The 21943-nt window shown below is 39.3% G+C and overlaps 1 protein-coding gene across 3 annotated transcripts in view; it reads right to left on the bottom strand.

Annotated features, from left to right (window-relative positions):
• The window catches only part of PPP1R9A (protein phosphatase 1 regulatory subunit 9A), a 182818-nt gene that overhangs the window by 3571 nt on the left and 157304 nt on the right, over nt 1-21943 (bottom strand). For 2 of the 3 annotated variants that reach the window (XM_035545441.2, XM_035545440.2), the window contains exons 12-14: nt 15008-15165; nt 3706-3825; nt 422-604 (exon numbers count right to left, since the gene is read on the bottom strand). In XM_035545441.2, coding sequence (XP_035401334.1) covers nt 422-604; nt 3706-3825; nt 15008-15165 — 461 coding nt within the window. Of the gene's footprint in view, nt 1-421; nt 605-3705; nt 3826-6445; nt 6645-9749; nt 9828-9923; nt 10012-14149; nt 14451-15007; nt 15166-21943 lie in introns of all 3 variants that reach the window. The other variant, XM_050708478.1, reaches the window with a different exon arrangement.

Genomic DNA, 21943 nt, shown 5'->3' with positions numbered 1-21943 from the left:
CCAGTATCACAGTAATCCATTTTACAGTTGCTACTCCTCATGCATTTCTATTCACAATCTTCTCTGAATCACCTTTTTGTAGAAGAAAGCTGGATGAGAAATACATGCATGCAAATACCACTTACGCATGCTACTATATAGTCGTGCATGCAAATATGGGTACACTGCATGCACCCAGAGTTTTCACACAGCAAATGCCCCCTGTTTCTGGAGCTTCTGAACCTACGTGCACATGAGAATTTCTCCAAGTGCTGCTGCGGCTTTCTACTCCCTGTTTATTATTCTAGTCTATCACCACCCCACAGACAGGGGTCCTCTGCTTTCTGGATTCTTCCTTTTCTCTGAATTCTTGCTTCCTTTAAGATTATCTCCAGTGACAATAAATAATACAGTTACTCCTTAAGTCCAGTCAGGCAGTTACCTTGAGCTTACTCCCATCCAGCTGAAGAAGATGCTCCCCGTTAATGTTTTGGGCACTGAATTCAGACACATACTGTTCAAGGTTGAGGCTCATTAACCAGTGGGAAACCTGCTGCACGCTCCACTCCTGAACAGCCCGGTTCTGGCACTGACTGTGTTTTGGAGACTGTCCGTCATCCAGGATCTGTGACAAAAACATGCTGCGTTATTATTAAGAGGGAAACACCGACTAGAGACAGCATTCTTCTGTACAAACCGCCAGCATCAGAGAGGTGCCTGTGCTATCTTTATACTGCTATAATAACAATTTCACGCCACTGTGTTACATCTGTATCTAGCCAGACACCAGAATTGATGCATGGTACCTAAAAAGTTTTTTATTTATAAATAGAACAAGAAAAAGGAACTGGCATTCCCTTTAACACAAGCAGGGACTGAAATGGCCAGGTGGCACAATTTAAAACAGGTACGCTGCTACGCCATCTCAAGACTTTTATTCCCCAAATTACGAGGTTTCTACCAGATGCAGTGAATTCTGTATTCCACTTCCTAGGCACATTCACCGATCTTTATGTTGTGTTTAAGCTATGAAACAGGAAATTCAGGGAAGAAAAAAAAAAAAACAACAACTCAGAAAACCGTTCTAAAGTTCAAAGCGGTGACACCGAACAGCCAGCGAGACCGATGCTACCCGTGGAGGACTATGGGATGACACAGAGGAGCGGTAAGGAACACACAGCAATCCCACAGCCCTGTCTGTGCCGCAGAGGAGAGCACAGACGCGGCACCAGGAGGGGCAGGTGGGGCTTCAGCTGCTTTAGCCCCCCCATGTCCCCCCTCCGCCACTTTCTTCCACCCAGGGTATGACGGTGGGGCCTGAGACAAAAGCTGCTCTGTTCAAGCTCCGGTCAGCAAAGCAGCTGCTCCGGGCTGCAGCAGCTGCCTCCTGTTCCTACAGCTTTTCCACCGGGTTAGACGATGCTGGAGCTCTTTCAGCTTCTGGCCACTCATTTCACGAGGACAGGAAAACGAGGGTTTAAGCTCTAGCTTTTCCTTCTTGCATAGCCAGCAGAAGCTCGGTGCTGCTGATGCTTGGCCTGGTAGATGTGCTCTGACACAGACCCTCCTCCCCCTTCCAACACACACAAAAACTGCACTTTGCCATGGCCTTGAGAGGAGAGAGGAACTGAAGACGACGCGAGAAGAGGCAGTGACAACTGCGTGTTGTGCTCGAACGAGGGGCTTTGCCACACGACACGGTAAAACAAGAAATGCAAATCTGCAAATGGGACGACACATTGCCACGCGATGGTCACACAATTCACCACAACAGCACACTGGTATCTCACCTCATCATCAATCATATCCAGGCTCTGAGTGAGGGAGCAACAAAGAAATGGGAAAGAAAAGCATTATAGAAACAAAATACAGAACATGTAACAGCATGTAAAAGTTTGGGCAAGGGCAGCACCAAGATTTGCAAACAGATATGGCTAGTCAAAAAAACAAAGAGATTTCTTTAAAACAAAATTATTTCCAGAAGCAGAGAGATTATGTTGAAAGCTCAGCACACACATGGTTTGGCAGCTAAGCCTGAGATTGTGCCCGTGAAACCCCTTGAGCTCCTGGTCTTGACACACTGGAATCAATGGGACCTTGCCTGATGGCTCCGATTGCAAGAGCAAAAACTCCTTAGTGAGAGGACAACAAACCACAGGCCCAGGGTTCCCTCCCTACCCTCTCCTTTAGCTGTTTTGTCTCCTTCAAATAATTATGTCAGATCTGCCCCAGAAGCCTGAGCGAAGGAGTGCTCTCAGCAATGCCCTACAGCGGGTTCAAGAGCAACGGCAGCCTAATCCCTGCCAGGGTGGCTAGCACAGGTTTCCCCTGCAGCTCTCACTGACCTTGCTGCCTTACTCACAGGCTGCAGCTTGGGACGCTGCAGAGGATGGAGAAAACACATTTGTTTTTATAGACCTGTTCGGACTTGGAATTTTAGAAGTGTCCAAGTAGAAAATCGAACAAGCCAAATGAAAGCATTCTCCAATTTTTAATTCAGCGCTACTGGGAACAGGGCATTATCACAATCAAATACATAATATAACTCGAAGGAAAAATGATAAAAGAATGAATTGTATTATCAAGATAGTATCAATACTAAACAAAGCATTAATGATCTTTTTGCTGTCTTCAGTAATTCAAAGAATATACAGATTCCTGTCTACCACTCTCCTATGATTCTTAAAAATTGTTGCCCTTTATTATCTGCAGTAAGTAACCTCTAAACAATGGTTGGTCTTGCAGACTTCCATTTTGGCAAATGATGTTGGCATGGAATGGCTTTCATTCTTTAAACCTATGCAAAGCATGCCAGCAGTAATAGCACAAACTTAACTACTGTCATTAAGGAAAAAAAAAAGCCACAGATGCTTAAAGTTCCTCCTCTCTAGAAAAATCCCTGGTTTAAATCTCAAGTGAGAAATATTAAGTTTGTAATGAGTGTTTATAAGAGAACAAAAGCACAGGTTTCTTGAGTCCACAGGACACATTGTCAGCTACTGTCAAATTGCACAGCTTCACTGACAATTGAGATAAAAAATAGAATCACAGAAACGTGTTTTCAATATATTATATTCCATTCAATTCTGTTACCAATTTATGGGGTTAGGAATGCTTTTTCACATTATCACTGTTCAAACATCTAGTTTGATGAACTGAGCTCAAATCCACTGTGTATGTGCAGAGCAAGCACAAAGAGAAGGCAAACTGGATTAACACATACACATTCTAATCACTGTATACACGATCAGGTACAGGAATACACAATAGCTGCATGTACAGGTCATCATTATTTTAATGTATTAGGGTAAAAAATAGTCTAGGTGAAGGTACCATATACTTCAACCACATTTATCCAGTTATACTGTATCAAAACTGCCTCAATTACGTCTTTTTTAGTGCATGTACATATAGGTCCACATATACATATTCAGAATGTAGGAAAAGTGTATTGAAATATGTGAGGATAGAACATCTCTTAGGAAACCAACTGCATTTTACAATACTGCATAACAATCCTATGATAACACCATAGGACCTTCATTTAAAATAATCATTATATGAACAACAACAACAAAATATATAATCTAGAAACCAAGATTCATTTCCTTCTCTTCCCTTCTACTGCCTCAAAACATCCCTTCATTATTTGAGTAATTATTAAGAAAAATGCCACAGGAGAAGGAAAATGACTATTTCCCATCTTAAACAATTTCATCAACATACCTCATCCGATGACAGTGCTAAGGAGTGTGAGAAACCTGGGGTTTTAGGCTCTGCTCCTAAACCACTCAGGTCAGCTGAACTTGTGCTGCTGGGGCTGAAATCATCGTTGAACGTGAAATTCTGTAGAGAAAAAAGATGAGTTAGAATGACCAAACAATCTCAAATGTGTAGCTAAAAGGGAAATTTGCTTTCTGTCTTCCAGGTTGGCATAGGTCAGGAGTGATATCAATTATTTACCAAAATAGTAACAATACACATGAGGAAGCCTAATTTTTTTGTATTGTTACTGACTTATAGAATACACTATATTTTTGCCACTGTGTATTTCAAGAGACATCTTTGCCAGCTTAATGTCTCAGTGAGCAGCAAAGTGGCCTGAAAGCAATTTATAGACTTCCTCTTAAGATACTGTCTATCATCATGGAGCTGTATTATTGCTTCTGCCGGTTAATCGATAGCATTTTGCTGTCCTCCAAATATTTAGGACAAGCATAGCGCACGCAGTAGTACAAAGAATAGGACAGAGGATTAATTAGCAGAGAGAAGTGAAAACTGCTATTGAAAGAGCAATGAGAATATCCTGTGAACCCATTTCTGATTCTTCCCTCTTTACCTTTAGAAAAAAAATAAATAAATTGAAAATAAAAGAGATCTTCAGATATTGTATTGAATGTTATTGACTGAAATAATAACCATAAAACATTTTTTTCTTAAGAATAACAAACACCAAAGAATATCAGAAGTGTGCACATTTTTTCAGGAATGCAGCAAAATTACCATCAGAAGAATACAAAAGTTAACATGTTAGACTGGGAAAGCTTGATTTGGGAACCATAAAAAAAAAAAACACCAAAATCTAAAAAAAAGACAACATAATATTCTATTTACATCAAATATACGGTTGATGATACAGACCTCTATTCTCTTTTAAGACCTCTAATTTCTACCCTATCACCTAAATGAGTATCAAACTTGATTTATCTTTGACATTCAGTTATAAAAAATTGATCCAGATGTCAGAACTAAAAAGAACAACCAAAAATGTATTCTTTTATCCCCCCAAAAGACATTTGACCTATTTTATCTGAAAAAACAAGCCTTCCAAAACACCAAGTGTTAATCCTCTTCAGTTTTGCTGGGAATCCATCTAAATTAGTGGTATCATGCTGTGCTTTAAATCCTAAATAACAGCATAGATACTGTTAATTTAAGAACTTGTAACCTTAACACAGAACACCAAGAAGCTTTCCTGTTCAGTTTTCTCACGCTTACTTTTAGAATTAATGTCCTGCTTTTCCTATTGCTTTGCAGTAGACAAGAAAATCTGAGCAGATTTCTCAATATGGAAACTTTTAGCCCCCACAGCACTCTTAGGCCAGGAGTTCAACAACTCTAACTCCTGTTGTGTGAAGAACATTTTTTTTTCCCTTTTAAGTACTCTGATTTTTCTTTTAACTCTATTTTGTGTTTCACTTCTACGATGAGTTTTAGTCTTTTTAATTGTCTGTGGGAAAAACACAAGATAGCCAAGGCCTGCTAGTAATAATAATGAGAGAGCAGGAAGAAGAAAAACTGAATACAACAACCTTCACAGCCTCACAGTAACTGTAAAAGGTTACTTTTTTCCCAAACTGAAAATTATTTTTACATGTTTGTTTAACAGCACAAACAGGATTTACACGTCTAATCCTCATCTTTCTTTTAAAAAGAAACCAGGTAGCCGATTATTATTATTATTTTTTTTTTATCTTGAGACTTCATCTGTGGTCTTCTCTGTCAATCTGACTTGCACGGGCCAACCTTGTGCTGCTCTCCCTTCCACATGGCACAACCACAACTGTGACCTCGCATGGCTTTGTGCACAGCAGAAGTAAGGTATCACAAGCTTATGGCACCAAAAGAAAAAGAAATACCCGTGGAAACAGCTATTAGGTATGTGCATATGCATGCCTCTGCAGCAGTCAGAGAAATTAGATTTCTGATTCAAATTCCTGTATATACAGTTGAGAACCACATCTGTTTCTTCCTACCAGATCGATATAAAAAGTAAATTGCTACAAGTTAAGAGAATACAGGCAGAGAAATATTTTCCAGAAGTGAAAATAAACTTGAAAAAGCTAAGTATAGTACTAGAACTAAGGGTTATTTAATGAGTTATCATGCTGAAATATTCATGCACATAGAAGGGAATCACACAGATGTATTAAATCGCAATAGTTCGTATTTGTAGTTCAAGCATCTTCATATATAGAATTAAATCCAACATCCAGCATGCATGACAAGCAGATTTCATTATTGGGGGAGAAAAAGGCAAATGACTGACAGCATACAACATTTCTTCACTTGCAAACACCTCATTTGAATACATTAAAAATGGGTAGGTATTCCCACAGTCAGTCCTGAAGAATGCAGAAAATATCTACAATTGAATACACAAATCTAGCATTTGTTCAGTGGATCCAAATGCTAATTTCCACTGGCACCACTTGTTTTTGTTACAGTACAGCACACCACAGTTAGTTTACTGAATTAATGTACATTAAGAGAAAGACAGAGTAAAAAGGCAGAATGTGGAATGGTACAATGATGGAGATGCTCTGCTCAGATGAACTTTTACCGTACAATGAACACCATGCACTGTTTATTGTAGTACTAACATATTGGCCTGTTCTTTTTCCAGAAACATGAAGCCAATTATGCCACTCAACACAGTGGGAATAAGGTAGTTTTTATTTTCTACCTTTGACCCTTTTTTAGCTGGACTTATATTTTCAGAGGAAGGTTCGGTTGAGCTGGTAGGTGATGGCAGGTTGCTGGAAGAATTGGATCCCTTGCCACTCTCTCCATACCATGTGAATGGTACGCAGTGTGGGAGAGAGGAGGATCGCTCTGATAAAGATTTAGTGTTTGCTGATTTCTGCAGCATCTCTCTGGTGTTCCTGTTTAAGAGAAAGGAGCAGGAATTTGTGTTAGAGTAGCAAATACAAAAAAATGCTACAGAGGTAGTTAATTGTAGCAAGAGTGACATTCCATGTAACTGTGACTAATCACCAGAGGGGCATGCAGCTGGTAATGGCATTCTTGAAATCTCTCTTTTAACAAAAGAAGAAAAAAGTGTGTTCTGATTTTTTCTAACTCAAGCTCTCTCAGATAACATGTATCCAGCAAATGGGACAGATGCCAACCCAAAAGACCTGTGTTTTGTTGTGAACCACCTCTAGTCAAGAAGCCACACGTTGTGCTGGTGCCTTTCCAAGCCCTGGTGGTATCTCAGCACAATTAAATAGATCAGAGAGCACTGTCCCAAGCAGACTCTGGTTCCCAGACAGGTCTGGCTTAGATTTGGACAACAGGCAGAACGAACCAGGTGTGCCTGTATCCACTACATAGATGTACCTTGGTTACAACACCTAAATACTGATAGAGATCTTGATTTCAAAATTATTACATATTAAAAATACTAATAGAAAAACCTACGTAATATTAGTAGCTTGTCTCTTTGTACTAACAAATATTACAATGGATAATGTGATCAAAGCAAAGGTATCAGTTATGAAATAAAATGCCTGAATTATTGGCATTTTATAAATATTTATATCATGTCAACAACATAGTATGCAAATTAAAGATATCTATTCAAAGTGCCTACATCAAAGAACTTATGCATATGTCATGTTCTCATATTAACTATATCAAGTTACATATTAATGTTAACTAAGCCTGCTTCAGAGCTTGAAATTTGCACTGCCCTTAGCAGCCACCAGCAAACTGCGATCATATAAATCTCCCCTCAGCTTCTACCTTCTGGACAGCTTCTAAATCATGATGAACGTAATCCCTAGCTCTGTGTATTGTGAAACCTCTTCTCTGTATGGATGAAATGGAGGTTGTCAGAAGGCCCCCAGGCAGCGAAGCAGAACAAGAATCCTCTCTCCCTTTTGCTTTATAACGGTAGATATGTCTGACACAGTCCCGTGCTCCCTCCTCATGCTCAGATATTGCTCAAAAAAGGAAAGGGAAAACAAATGATGTTGCCTGAATCACCTAGCGCCAGAATGGGGATTATATACTTTCTGCTTAAATGGGAGATTTTTTTATATATTTAATATTAGCGGTAGTCTTAGGAAATCATTCAGGATTTTCTTCTACACATTTTGAGTGCTATTTTTTGGCAATGGCAAAATAATGCTTGCAACATACATCTGACAGCATGATTAATCCTATGTCAGTCAGTTGCTCTAATGGACATAAATAATTGTAACAGGATGCTGTCTTTTGATCATTTTCCTTCTTTCAAAGATCTTATGCAGCTTTGGAATGTAAAGACAACATCCTCACATTTTTCTCAGGCAAATTCTGTGGAGTTACTAACAAAGCAAGTGACAACTGGTGTTTAAAAAGTTATACTGAAATAATAACATTTCAGCTTACAGAGGCACAGTGAGGATTATAAATGCTTACGAATTTTGAGTTTGAAAGCAGTATTAAACTTTGTTTTTGGTAACTGTATCCAAACTCAGAAATATTCAGTAACAAACAATACAAATAACTGATTTATCAGATGGTCTAATAAGCAACTGATCATCTTATGCTGAGATCTACTTCCTCCAAGGAAGATAACTATTGGATCTCACAAGCATCTGTAACAGACCGTGTTGGTGTTAGGAACACACCAGGTTCTGTGGGGTGTGCTTCCTACAAACAAGTGTATATTCCTTTCTCCCACGCTGTGTTTGACATTTAAATGCTACCCGGTGTTTAATGCCCTGCTAAAGGCACTAGCTGCCTTGCAGCTATGCACAGGTGCAGAGAATTTGGTTTAACAAATCTCTCTTTTCCTCTCTTCCACTAAGAAAATAATGAGCATTAACTGCAGGGCACACTGCAAGCATTTATGCCAGTGGAATTTCGACTACAACAGTTTTTCTGACACTCGCGTAGAGGTGCTGACTGCTGTAAGTTCTCTGAAGATCCTGCCAGATCCGTGCAGAACACGGATATATGCTGCGTTAGAGCATTGACAATTCAGTACAGCGTGCCTAAGGGGTAACTCCGGAGTCTAATGTTTCTTCTGCTTCTCTGATTTTATGGAGACTTGTCACTGGGTCTCCATGTGTTAGACTGTCAGCAAAACTCCACAAACTGTTACATACTGATTTTCAACTGCATACATTTTCTGAGTAGCGTTTGAACTTTGCTTTCTTTAGCTAGCTCTTCTACCATGTAGGTTTTCTTTTGCATTATTTCCTGTTCAGAGTTTTTGAGCTGCTATGTCCCTGGGACTTTCAGAATGCATTATGTTTGCTTAGCATTCCCAACGTTTAACTGAATGCTTGCCTCTCATACCTGGAACCAGGTACCACCCCCTTTGTCTGGGATTGTGTCAGACTCATCAGTATACAAGGAGAGGCCTTCAGTAAAAATCCACACTAGCTTTTGCAGAAAAGATTTCTTCCTGCCATTGAATGTTCATTTATTTATTCATTCAGAGTCTGGATGCCGATGATGTGGTCTCATCAGATCTCACAATTCCTTGCCTGAGAGTTGGTGATATGGCCAATGCAGTCAGCATTTTTCCTATCTACTTTCAACTTATGATGTTTACCTTCAGAAACAAACTCTTCTGAAAGCATTCCTGAAGTGGGTGCAGCGAAGCTGTAGTGAATATCTGCTGCTCATCCTCACTCTGGGGGCTTTTTCCAAAAAACGTGTGGAATTGTGTTAAGATTTCTGAATCAATGGTATTATTAACTTATTCTGAGTGTGTATGTATCTTGAAGGCCAGCTCTAATATCATATTTCTGCAAATCCCATCAGTGGATGCAATGGCAGAAGTGATGCAAGCCTCCAAGGGTTTTTAGATTATTGGTTAGTCTTCTCTTAGTTAAGAAATCTAGGTTTGTAAGCTCAGAAGGTTGCCTCAAAGTTTAAAACATATTATCTGAGGGCAGTAGGACTGTTAACACTCCCAGCTGCCAGGATGATTAGGTTTTCCCAATGTTTCTGGCATACCATTTCTTGCATACTCCATCTTTGACCCATACCTACTGCCACAGGTCACCCTAACAGCTTCTTTCTCTTTCCGCTTCTTGCCCTTGTTTGAACTCCTTCTCAAGGGAGCCCTACAACAATATTAGAAAACATTAGGAAATGTTTTTTTCAAATTTTACTTTCATTCCTTTTATTAAAAAGTATATTTTAAGTAACGAAATGCTTACCCAAGATCTGCAAGTTTTCGCTTTAGTTTTTCTGCATGCCCTATAGTAGGGAGAGTTGATCTTGCTGCCTGGGCACATGTGGCACCATCTAGGATACATTCGTACATGGGAGAATGTACATTATTATTTTTAATTGCTACTGATAGCTATTCCACTTTCCATCCATCCAGAACAGTTTGTGTATTTGATCGTAATTAGATACATGTACACAATTTAAATATGTGCATTCTTCTCATTTTTAAGAAGATGGTGTGAAAAGGAATACAAACGGATTAATAGTTTCACAACTTGAAAATACACATGAAGAAATCTTATTTTAATCAAAGAAAATGAAAAAGTTAATTTGTTTGAGCTTTAATGAATATGTAGTAAGACAAACAACAAAAGGGATTTACAGGTAAATGTTACAGCGAATCCATTTTTGAACTCAGCAGTTCTCCTTTTACAGAAATCATGTGGTATGTGCTCTCTACTTCAAAAATGATTGCTGAAATCCTTTCCTGAACTTTGAAGCAGAGGGTACTTCTTATGATGGACAAGCCAGGTGATAGTTATCTGTTAACTACTCAGCTAAAATGAGTATTTAACTTGAAATCCAACCATTTCTAGTAATAAAAAAATAAAAATAAAACTAAAAGTATTTTAGTCAATAAATTTGCCCTAAGATCTCTACCAATTTCTGATGGTTTCTACATAAACTGTTAAAACCTAAAGAGGAAACACACTGCAGCACCCATAAAGTAAAAACAATGACTCTAACTATGCAAAACACCCTGTGAAATCTACATGGCAGCTAAAACACGCAGCAGCTGAAAAAATCAGACACAGTTTCTGTGATTCTTAAACACAAAGAGTGCTCCCAAATCTTCTAGAGGGAGCAAATGAAGGTCAGTTATTTGTGTCACTTGCAATTTGGTGACTTTACAACGCGACCTCAGATTTACAGTGGCTTTTAACCGAAAACACTGCTAGGTTTGTGGATTTCTCCTAAGGAGGCTGACAGAAATTAAGCCCTCAGAATTAGCCCAAAATACCACAGGACAGTGTATGTTGCTTTGTGGATAACATTTGGCTAAGTTTTCATTCAAGTAAAAAATCCAATGTGCAAGTGACTCATAAATCATTATTGGAAAAGCAGGAAAACAAGCCTCTTGAGATATCCATGCTCCAAAGGCCATGCTATTTCTACTAACGAACGTTACCTTATGTTAACAAAAGCACTCAAGAACAACTGACAAGTAACCTCATGTCAAAAAAGTCAACAAATAAAAGCTCCCCATGAGGAAAAAAAACAACAGGGTAATACAAAATGACAAAAGGACAATGTCTCTTGAGAAGAAACCCACCCCACGGCAGGTGTGGAGAACCTTAGGCAAGGTGTACTTTGCACTACCTCTACGCTGTGCACACTGCTCTCTTTTCTCCTCAAAGATCTGCTCATGGTTCCTCTTTCACCTTTAACGTATACTTTTCATTTTATCACTGTCAAAATTGCCACTTTCAAGAATAAAAGATCACAATGCCTCTTTTCAAGCTCTGTATTCACAGCCAAGCGAGGTTTGGGAGCTGGGGGGTGGTAGGCTTTTGGTGAAACATCTTAATGAAAGTAAATGAAACTATAAGATGCCCCGCTTTAGTGGTGGGCAAATAATAAAAACGTTTAGTAACTGGAGGTTTTGCTTCTGTAGTAGAGGAAATATTCTGTAGAGCTTGGCAGGGACACATAGCAGCTACCAGCTACAGCCAGCTCCTGTCAGGCTTTTACATCACTCTGCTCCCACTCACACACAGCTTGGCCCAGCTGGAGTGCTTTGAATTGTGAGGATTTGCTGGGAAAAGCATTCATGCTGGCTGTGAGATATAGGGGAAGGTGGATGAGCTAGGCCCCTGTAATAGCTTCAGCAGAGGTTTAAACCTACAGGAGCTTGCATATGTGGAGGTACATACATGCTGCTTGACTCGTGGCAGAGGCCACGGAGCAAGACTGCAGGGCCTGGGCAGGAGGGACATTTGACCACCCTGGAAGGGTGCATCTTCCCTGACTCCTTCAAGTTCTTCAGAGAGGGTGACAGAGAGCTGGTTCCTCAGCATAAATCACGCAGAAGCCATTTAATCTGTCACTTTTGGCCTCCGAGAGCTGGTGTAAGTGATCTGCCGATGATGGATGTGAACGGAGCCTAGCCCTAACTTCTTGTCTCAAGGTCACAACACAGCTGAAGTCAGCCTCACATCAGCAGAGGATTACCCACAGCAGTCACCTCAGCTGCCTTGTCAAACAAGGTTGCACAAAGCAAGCAGAAGTGAAGAAAAAAGAATCAATCACACTTGTACATGAAAAAGTCGTGCTTAAAAGACAAAGAAGCAAGATTTTCACCATTTTGCAACAAAAGTGATCTCCTGGCATTTCAGCTTGTCTACAACATTCAAGATCTCATAAGAAAAAAAAACGTGTGAGCTTGCTAAAGCTCACATTTGCTAATCAGAGATTAATCAGTGGATATGCATGTGTTCTCTTTCTATCTCTGAAAAAAAAACCAAACTAGCTAAACACACAGAACAAATACAATGACTCTTTATTTTCTGCAATGTTAGAGTTTGAGAGCCCAATTAATAATCAATGAAAATAGTAAAACTACAACACTTGTTGCAAAACAACCGCTTTAGGATATTGTTTGTAGAACTTATTAAGTGATTTTTTTTTTTTTAATTTGAAAGAAAATTGCTCTGCTTTAGTTTTCACATACCCATTAGAATCTGGGTACAGTACTAATTAGAATCTGGATACAACCAAAAGCACTGGTTGTTTATGTAATGATCACAGTGGGGAAGGCATGATATCCTTCCTTATTTAGACATGGGTTATTTTTCAAACCTAAATTGGGAAGGAAAAAGCAACACACCAAGTGGAATATAATACCCTATTCCTTACACTATAAGGCTAGTCTCCACCAAATTTTTATCAAGATATTTTTTATACATCAGATGTAAATGCAGGAGTTATGACCCCATTGATAGAGTAAGCGCATGCTTACAATGAGGAGTCAGGAAAGTCATGGTCTTATGTTCACACCCTTATTTTTCACTTGCAAAATTCAGGCTCGGAATTTAACCCTGATTCATGAATAAGTATACAATTAGCAACTATACAATTAGACTAGCAATTTCAGATCCAATCTAAAAACTCCAGCATATATTAACCTATTCTAAGTTAGTCAAAACTTCATTAATCTGTCTTTAAAGAATTGGTATGAGAGCCCTGTATGATGATGAAGAAAACATAGGTTGTAGATGAATGGCAAGTCTTTTCATTTACACGGACAAACAAAAATCCTCATCAGGTTGTTCTTTTCAGTTAATTCCACTTAGTCAAAGACTATTCTGAACCTATCCAGGCCTATTCCTGCAGTTCTTACTCACAAACAATTTTATCACGTATTTTAGCTGATGTGACAGTTAGAGAATGCAATGTGCATAGGCAAGAATACTAATGTGTTGTAAATTGCTAATTCTGACTTTGCAAGACATCTGAAACAGAGGGCTCAGAGTTCTGTGCAATATTGTACGATTAATGCATTGAATAAACAAGTATTTGAGAAATGGACCTCAACTAGGTATGATTGCATTGTGTTTCATCCAGTTTACATTCAAAGAATCTGAATGAAATACATAACAATGTGGCCAACTTTTCTAACAAATCACTCCTTTTCTTTCTATAAATGCAGAGTCCCCAGCCACTGACCTCTTGTTTAATCTAGAGTCTGTTGCCTCTCTGCAATTAAAAGCTACAATCTGTTACTCTTGCTTTACACTCTCTCTGACCCTCCAAAAAAAGCATCTAGCAGTGCCAAAATCACATCATTCAAATAAGTACAGTATGTTAATCATGTTTCTAACACAAAGATGTCCTGAGGCCCAATAATTTTATGTTTTGAAAAAAATAGAGAAGATTTTCTTAAAGGCAACTTCCCCATATCTTTTTCAGAGTTCTAAGACAGAAAAAAAAAAAAAAAAGAAGAAAGATAACTGTTCCTGAACTCATTTTAACTTTGTCCTTTTCTTATACCATCATACGAGGTCAACTGCAATTTTCTGACTTCCAGGTAGACAAAAGAAGTTATGAGAAGATGGCCTTCTAGTTGCTATGGTTGTACTACACAATAGAAGTTCATAAATTAGATGTAAGTGAGCAAACTGATGCACCAATTTATTGTAAAAAATAATAATACCTTTATCTTGTAAAACATTCCTGCCAGATGGGTGATGCAAAGGAGATGCTTCAGAGCTGTGCCCAGATTTTGAAGGAGAGGAAAGTGGAGTGTGTCCCCGAGCATACAGGGAGAGGACACCTCCTTTGTGCTGCTGTCCTTCTTCTTGGTTTTCAGTTAGGTTGTCAAGTGAGATTGCTGCACTGCTAGCCACTGGGGAGAGGGAGGAAGCACCAGAATCTGATGCTGGTGAGGATGCTCTCATACATATGGGCAGTGGTGATTTTGAAATGTGCATGGGACTACTGTAACTGTTTGACGGCTGTTGGTATAAGAGATTATAAAGCAGGTTATACCATTTAGTAACCAATCAGAGCAAGGTTTACTTTGAACATGCACTTCTTTTATTCATTATTTATTCTTCTATTTGTAAGAAACACTTTAGCAATTCATGTCATTCATTACCTTTTAATACCACATAGTGTTTATTGATATTTGCTTTCAGGCAGAAGTCAGAAGCAGATAAAACAATGAGTAAATATCATATCAATTTTGTTAACAAATTAACAAACAGAGAAATGTAGGACTTAAGTTCCTTTCACCTCCTGCGTAAATTAAAGAACCCACTTTGCATTATAAAGCACACATAAATCAGGAAGGCCAGGACTCCTGTTAGAAAAAACAACCAAAAAACCCAGGTGTGCTGACTCAAAGGAGACGGGACTCACACATCACTCAAGGGCATTCATAGCAAACTGGCCAGAGGAATGCATACTGCCTGTGCTACAATGCAAGGACAAAGACAGAGGATGAAAAGACTTACAGGGGCAATCTAGCATTCCAAAGGAAGCCTGAGAGAGAGGGCAGAGTCCTTCTCACCTTTCGTTCAAGACTGTCCTCTCCATCAGTTGAACTGATGCTGTCATAGAGCCTTGTTCTCGTCGGCCTCTGCCGCTTGTTCTTCACGGAAAGCTGAGCTCGAGTTTTCAGAGCTTTGGAGTCCAGTCTCTCTGTTTCTGGCACTGCTTCATTGAAATCTGTATGAGAACATGATTTAAAGCTGTTTGTAAAATATATATCTTTTGGAATTAAACTAGTTTCTTCTAGGATATGACCTGCAATTGCTAACACATGCACTTTGCGTGTTTTACTCACATGTGTATTTTTGGAATTGCTAACGGACATGCAGAAACCTAAACCTAAACCACTGACAGATCCAGATCTAGTAGCTGCATCACAATGAATCAACTGCAGAATTTAAAATTCAATAGATTATTCCCAATGTTACGTGGGACCACAGCAAAACAATGTAGTTGTTAAGCACAGCTGCACTAGCCCAGAGAGCAGGTCCACTGTACTCCCCCAGACCTACTTGCATGCGCTTGGTCTACAGAGTGCTCCCCAGTCACAGCTTTAAGCAAAGGAATCCTCACATCACCACTGTTCAACAGACATTTTCCAGCACCTGGATGAATATATCAGTTGAGACCTAGTGGGCCAATTCATTTATTCCCAATCCTGCCTTTTTAAGCCACCCAAAGAGGACATACTGGACTGCCACTTCTTTCCACAGCTGCCTCACTAAGCGTCTCCCTTATAACTTCACCAGTTTTGCAGGCTGCTTGTTGAATTACAAAAGAAATATCCAGAGCTGTCCTCAGGCTGCTCTACACGTTATCATAACCAGAATGGCCGACAAATTTGGAGAACATGACTTGCTCTCTCCTGTACCAAGTGCCAAGTATTTGGGAATAGCCTTGTACAATATGTGCAAATTATAGATGAGCAACATCTGCAGTCAGTAGCACACAAAGCACGATACATCTAATATCCAAACAATCAGATAACCATTTGCAATTGGATTGATTTACAAGCAGCCTTTCTCAGGATTATGAAACAAGTACTAAACTCATTCCTTTGGACCTTTGGACAGTGAAACAACTTGCTTGCGCTGTCACAATATCCCTCACAGGAGGGGACAGCAGAGAGAAATCTCATCCTCTTCTGGATGCTGAGGTAATCCATTGTGCAAAGTTATATATGTGACAACGCAAATAAGGTGCCCAATTGTTTGCTCCAATCCTTCTGCAAGCAAAACCACCTTTTTATTAGTACTGGCAATCTCATTTGTTATTTCCTCCCTTATTGCTCTATCCTCAGCACTATCATCTCCTCTTGCAGATCCTTCTTTGCTTTATTCAGAGTTCCTTCAAACTCCAAAAATTTAAGCGAACTTAGCTAAACTTAAGTAAAACGTTGCTGTCAGCACCATGCCTCATGGTCCCTAATACAAACCAATTAATAAGAGCCACCCGACACAAATACAGCCTTGCCTCACTTGCTCTAAGATCACATCAGAAGCTACTCGGACAGGCTCCTTTCCCTAGTGGAAGTCTAGAGGCCACAATTATTATTGTGATTATCACCATGTACTGTAGTTGTCTGTTTCCAACCTTCCAACAGCAACATATTTTGGCTAAATCATTAGCGAGGTAACGTTACAGCTTTGCAGAAAGACCCCAGAGAACTGAAATAAATTTTCACTGCAGGCAACTGCCAGAGATGTTCAATAAAGTTTATCATGACAGTCAAAATGAAACGGAATTAATCCATCCAGGAGATCCATGAAAGGCACCCTGAGTTATAGCCATTCAAGACAGGAATGGGAAGGCCATGTGCTGTATGTGTACATGACAGAAGGGACTCAGTTTCTACCTGATCAACTAGACAAACAACTATATTGTGTTCAGCAGGACATGGACTGTTAGGTCTGTTATTACTGTTATTATGCTGATCTAATAGCTCAAAACCCTCTGAGAGATTTACAACAAACAGTAATTATCCTAACAAAAATTAACAAGACAGTCATCAGAGGACCTGTGTGAAAGCTGGGAGATGTGCTCTACAATCCCATTTCTTAACCCCTACTGAGTTGCTGTACTTTCTGAACAGCTGGGGTTTGTGTAGGAGATGTTGTATTCTACCACGCTTACTTTAAAAGATCAAAATGCAAAGGAAATCCAAAGCTGCATTATTTTTGTATATCACCATAAAAGAGCTGGACACTGTCACTCTCACACCTACTCCCTGTTGTCTTCATACATCTAACTTTCTGCTGGAAAAAAACAAGAAATTCTGTTTCATCAGTTTTGAAGACAAAGTAGTAATACATATTTCCCCTTTCATCTGCTGCTCAAACACCATTATGTGATGCATGAAAATTGGAGAAATATTTCATATAAAAAATGGAACCAAGAAGCCAACTCATCTGCCTAGTTTCAAAGTCGCCCCAGTCAAGAATGCCTTGTGAGGAAAGTATACTAAACACTTCATCTATGACTTGCCTCTACAAATAGAGCTGACATAACTGCTGTTTGCTTAGCTATCAATCATCTATTCAAATGAAATCCGAATATTTCAGCAAATTTAACATTTTATAAGGCCGCAATAAGGCAAAACATTTTTTTTCACATTTTATGCCAGACAAGCAATAGATTATTTATGGTTTCAACCTTCTTTTTTGTTTGGCAATCCTCAAAGTACAAATCAAATCAGAATCCGTTACGCTAATTTACTTGTCTAAGTACTGCATTCCTAACACACTAATTAATTAGCAGCCGATCTTACTGACATCTTTGCTTTAAACAAAGAAATTTAGCTTTAAACAGAGACATCTTAGCCTTGCTGAATCCACCAACTTTCGTAAAGCAGAAAATTTCCCACTGCTTTCCATGGCATTGTGACCCTCATTCTCAGAGAATATGATTCAGCCATGGGTGGAAACAGCTTGGTGACTTACCACCGCCACCAAAATGGAGAGTTCTTGCTCTCCCTTCTGTGGCCACAGCCCATAGCTCTCAGTGACACCCTTCCAGCCCTTCAGAGGATTTGGACCACAGCTCCTCTGCAGGCTGATTGAAATGAGTGAACCAGAAGAAACTATCCGATTTTAGTCTGACACTCCAATTTCTTCCCTTCGTAAGTCAGTTTTCTGTTGTTTTGGTGAATTGAGTAAGTGCACCAGGTGTCCTAGTGCTAGAGCAGGACATTGGATGAGGCAGAACCATGCGGTCAGACAAAGGGATGGTGTGGGGTCTCCCGTTTCAACACTGATGAGCTGTCAGTTTAGCTCAAACTGTCTCTAGAAATCAGAGCCACAGACTGACTTAGTAAAGTCCATTACATAGCTGAAGAGTAAGACTCACTCATTCAAAACTCATTTCTTTTTGCAGATCAATGTTGTCTTAAAGCGCTGCAAGACTTCCAGCAGTGTCTTGCTTTTCTTCTTTGTGTTAGAGTTAAACTCTAGATACAGATGAAACTAGAAATTTGTGTAAAATTATGTTTCTGATGTTATTTGATAGGATACCTGTCTATTGTCATGATTTGACCTTCTCTTATTTTTTCTTTCAGGTGCACATGCTACCATCCACTCATTCTTTTCATTGCTCAAATTATGCAAACCATCAACGTGGTACTGCAAACACTTATTTAACTAAGTGGTCACGTTGGCCTTGTTTAAGCGAACCACCCCCTGGGCCTGGAGGTTGCTGCTCCCTCCATGCCAGAGCCGGGCTGCGAGCTCTCAGGGCCAACTCTCAACTTAACCTTGGTTCAGCCTGCTGCAAAAAAAATTTGCTCAAAAGCATCAGGAAGGGCATTTTCCTAGGAATCTTCTAGCACACTTGGCAGCACGATAAATACCTCAGAGGAAAGTTATAAAAGGGTTGACATTGCTCACAGAGACACTCTAACTAGACTTTCTTTCAGCAGGCCTTGAACCACTTCACCGCAAAGGGCTTCCCTCTGCATTATTTCAGTACCACTGTGGAGTGGGAAAATGTCCTCCCACTGTGTTTCCATTATACAGGCTGATAGATTTCAAAACCTCCTTCTGTGAACTGATGCATCCCTGAGCACAACCATCGAAGTGGCTCGAAGGGGCATTTGCACAGAGATCAGCAAGGACTGTCCAAGCTGGTGTCGACACTGAACTGTCCAGATTTCAAATCCTTGGCTCCTTCCAGATCATCTGTGAATAGCTTGATTCTCTGCCGTGGACACAGCTTGTGACCACTAGAACTGAAGACTTCATCAGCTTTTCTGTACTCTCAGAACAAATCAAATATTTGTAAAAGAAACACAACCTGCAGGCTTCTGGTATTCCAATGCAAAACAAAGGACTCTGGGCTGTAACAGTTTTGATTTCTCTCTGCAGCTTCCACTGATGTTACTGGAAGCCCCTCACTATCAGGTTATGTTACAGCCCGAGGAGCCAGGCAGTCTGACGCGATGTCGCCACGGCCAGACCACCTACGGGCAGGGACAGCCATGCTCCTGCGGGCATGGCAGGCAAGTGCATCTGTTGGCTAGACCCACATGTATGACAACACAAGAATGTAACAGACACCTCAGTTCACACTGAAGTGAAAAATGACATGTGCTTGTATCATTTTAATTAACAGGATACCTGAAATATGTATTTTTACATGAGCTGATTTTTATGGAAGGCCTAGCTGCAAACTTCAGCGCAAAAATGACAGGATGTGGCTGCGCACATGCAGTCTCATCCTACAAACCTAAAGCTGGGGCTGAACAAGAAATGTGCATTATATTCTTAGAATAAAAACTAGAAAACAGACAGCAGTGCTTGTATCAATGTCACGAAGATGCACAACACACTGTGCACTCAGGGAATCCTGATCAACCTCCGGAGACATCATGGGCTTCTCCTCCTGCCCTCGATAGCTCCTCTGCAAGAATGCATGGGGTGATTAGTTATTACACATATTGCTAGACAATGACAAGTCCTTTTCTTAAAGGCTTACACGGGAAAAACATGAAGATATAGGCTCTGTCTGTAAATACTAAGTATCACTGCCTTACAGACCAACACAGACTTTAGACACTCCGATATAGAATTTACTGGCAAAAATATAAGGAAGTCAAAGAGTGCTACAGCATGCTTACAGATCTCTTTATTCTAAAGAAGTCCTTTTTCTCTTATTAAAAACACAAATTCAGCCTGGAATCTAAGATCTAACTATGGCTTTTCTACTTTCAAAATATCATTGATGATTATCTGTTTTTTCTATCAAAGAATTTGTTTTTGTATTCAGGTGGTTAAATGTGGGCAGTTTTAAATTCACAGATTGCCCGTTCTAACTCTCACTAAACACTGGTTAACATTTTCCCAGGGGAATTTTGTCCCAGTGAAAAATTGCAGCTCTTAGAAATAGAAAATTTTCATGAAAATATATTGATTAAAAATTTGATTAGGAAGTACTGACATAGAGTTTTAATACTTTATAAAGATGCTTTTTGATTTTTTTTTACGTGTAGAAATTCCTTTCAAACTGTATACAAAAAATAAAAAGTTTTATCAGAATTTAATTTTGCAGTCTTAGTGAAACAGAACATTCCACTGAACTGCACAAGGTACATATTGAAGAGGATGTCTGAGACCCCATTTCAGCTCCTGAGCCGTGGATGTGTGCTGACACTGCTAAAAATGTAAAGATGATTTCTGGGAGGCAGGTAAACAAAACACACTTTCCTTCCCTGACGCGATCTACTTGTAATGCTTACTGAGTCTCTATGCAGAAATACAGACTTGTCATCCTGAGTGCTTTCCTGAACTTCAGAGACTTCAGGATAATAAACACTTGCTAGAAAGAAAAAGCTATGTGGAGATTTGTGGAAACCAATTCCACAAGCTCTGTGTATCACACAAATACTGTTTCAGAAGGACAAGCCCTTTTTTATGTACATATATTATGTTAAAATATAATTCACATTGATGTGTCTGCAGGGCAATACTCAATTTGTTACTCCACACATGAACTAACTGCTAAAATAGCAATTTTAATAAAACACCCCCGGGATTGCTAGAAATCAATTTAATTGGTAGCGCAATGCATTTTTCTTCACCAGAAAAATAAATGATATTATAGATTATTGAAAACGAAAGGAATGAACTCTGGTGGTCCCTTGTCATAACCCCAGCACCTGATTTCACAGATTGTCACTAACTACACAGTAAGTATTGCTCCTGCACCAAACGATTTCATTCAATGCTGTGAACCTAACATTGGCTTCAATTCTGCATATACCACAACAGTAAGGAAACACTTGCAGTTACGGAACTTAAAACTAACTAAAGCTACAAAAGCTATGTGGGTATTTTCACTGGCACAGTCTGAAAAAATAACGATTTAAGCAAAACAAGTAAAGGTTACAGTTACCTGCCAATAGAATCATGGCACCTATCCACATCTTACCATTACCATAAATTGTTTTGGCTCTTCGATAATGTAGAACAAAGTCTAACAATTCTTATGTTGTAAATCAGGCTGTGCTATAGACTACTATTATTTTAATGAACGAACCAGGAAAGATTTTGCATTTTGTTCACAAAGGGCTCCATCCTGAGAAATGGTGAGCTCTACCTACACAGCTGCTTTTGATGTCGCTACCAAGGTGGGATTAGAACCTTACAGAGATCCATTCAAAATGCTAAATTTAAGCTTGTTTTTTTTTTTAATTCTGGTAACTTCGTTCTTGTTTGATCTTTGGTGATTGGGTAATTAAGGATGAGTTTAGGAATGCAAGAAAGCACAATTTTCTCCTATTTTATTAACACAACAGAAATTGTGGAATTGAACCTACATGTTGATGGCATCTCACTGAAAATTCATTTAAGCTTTATGAAATCAACAATGGTCTTTATTAGCACATGCTAGTCACTTCCATTTCTTAATGAATATTCATTGTACAGTTATTCTGGAACTCTCTATTGTCATTACTTGGTGAACT

Source organism: Cygnus atratus, chromosome 2, assembly GCF_013377495.2.
Source record: "Cygnus atratus isolate AKBS03 ecotype Queensland, Australia chromosome 2, CAtr_DNAZoo_HiC_assembly, whole genome shotgun sequence".
NCBI classification, from domain to species: domain Eukaryota; kingdom Metazoa; phylum Chordata; class Aves; order Anseriformes; family Anatidae; genus Cygnus; species Cygnus atratus.
Note: the sequence above shows the minus strand (reverse complement) of the source record. Positions and strands in the feature narration are given on the sequence as shown.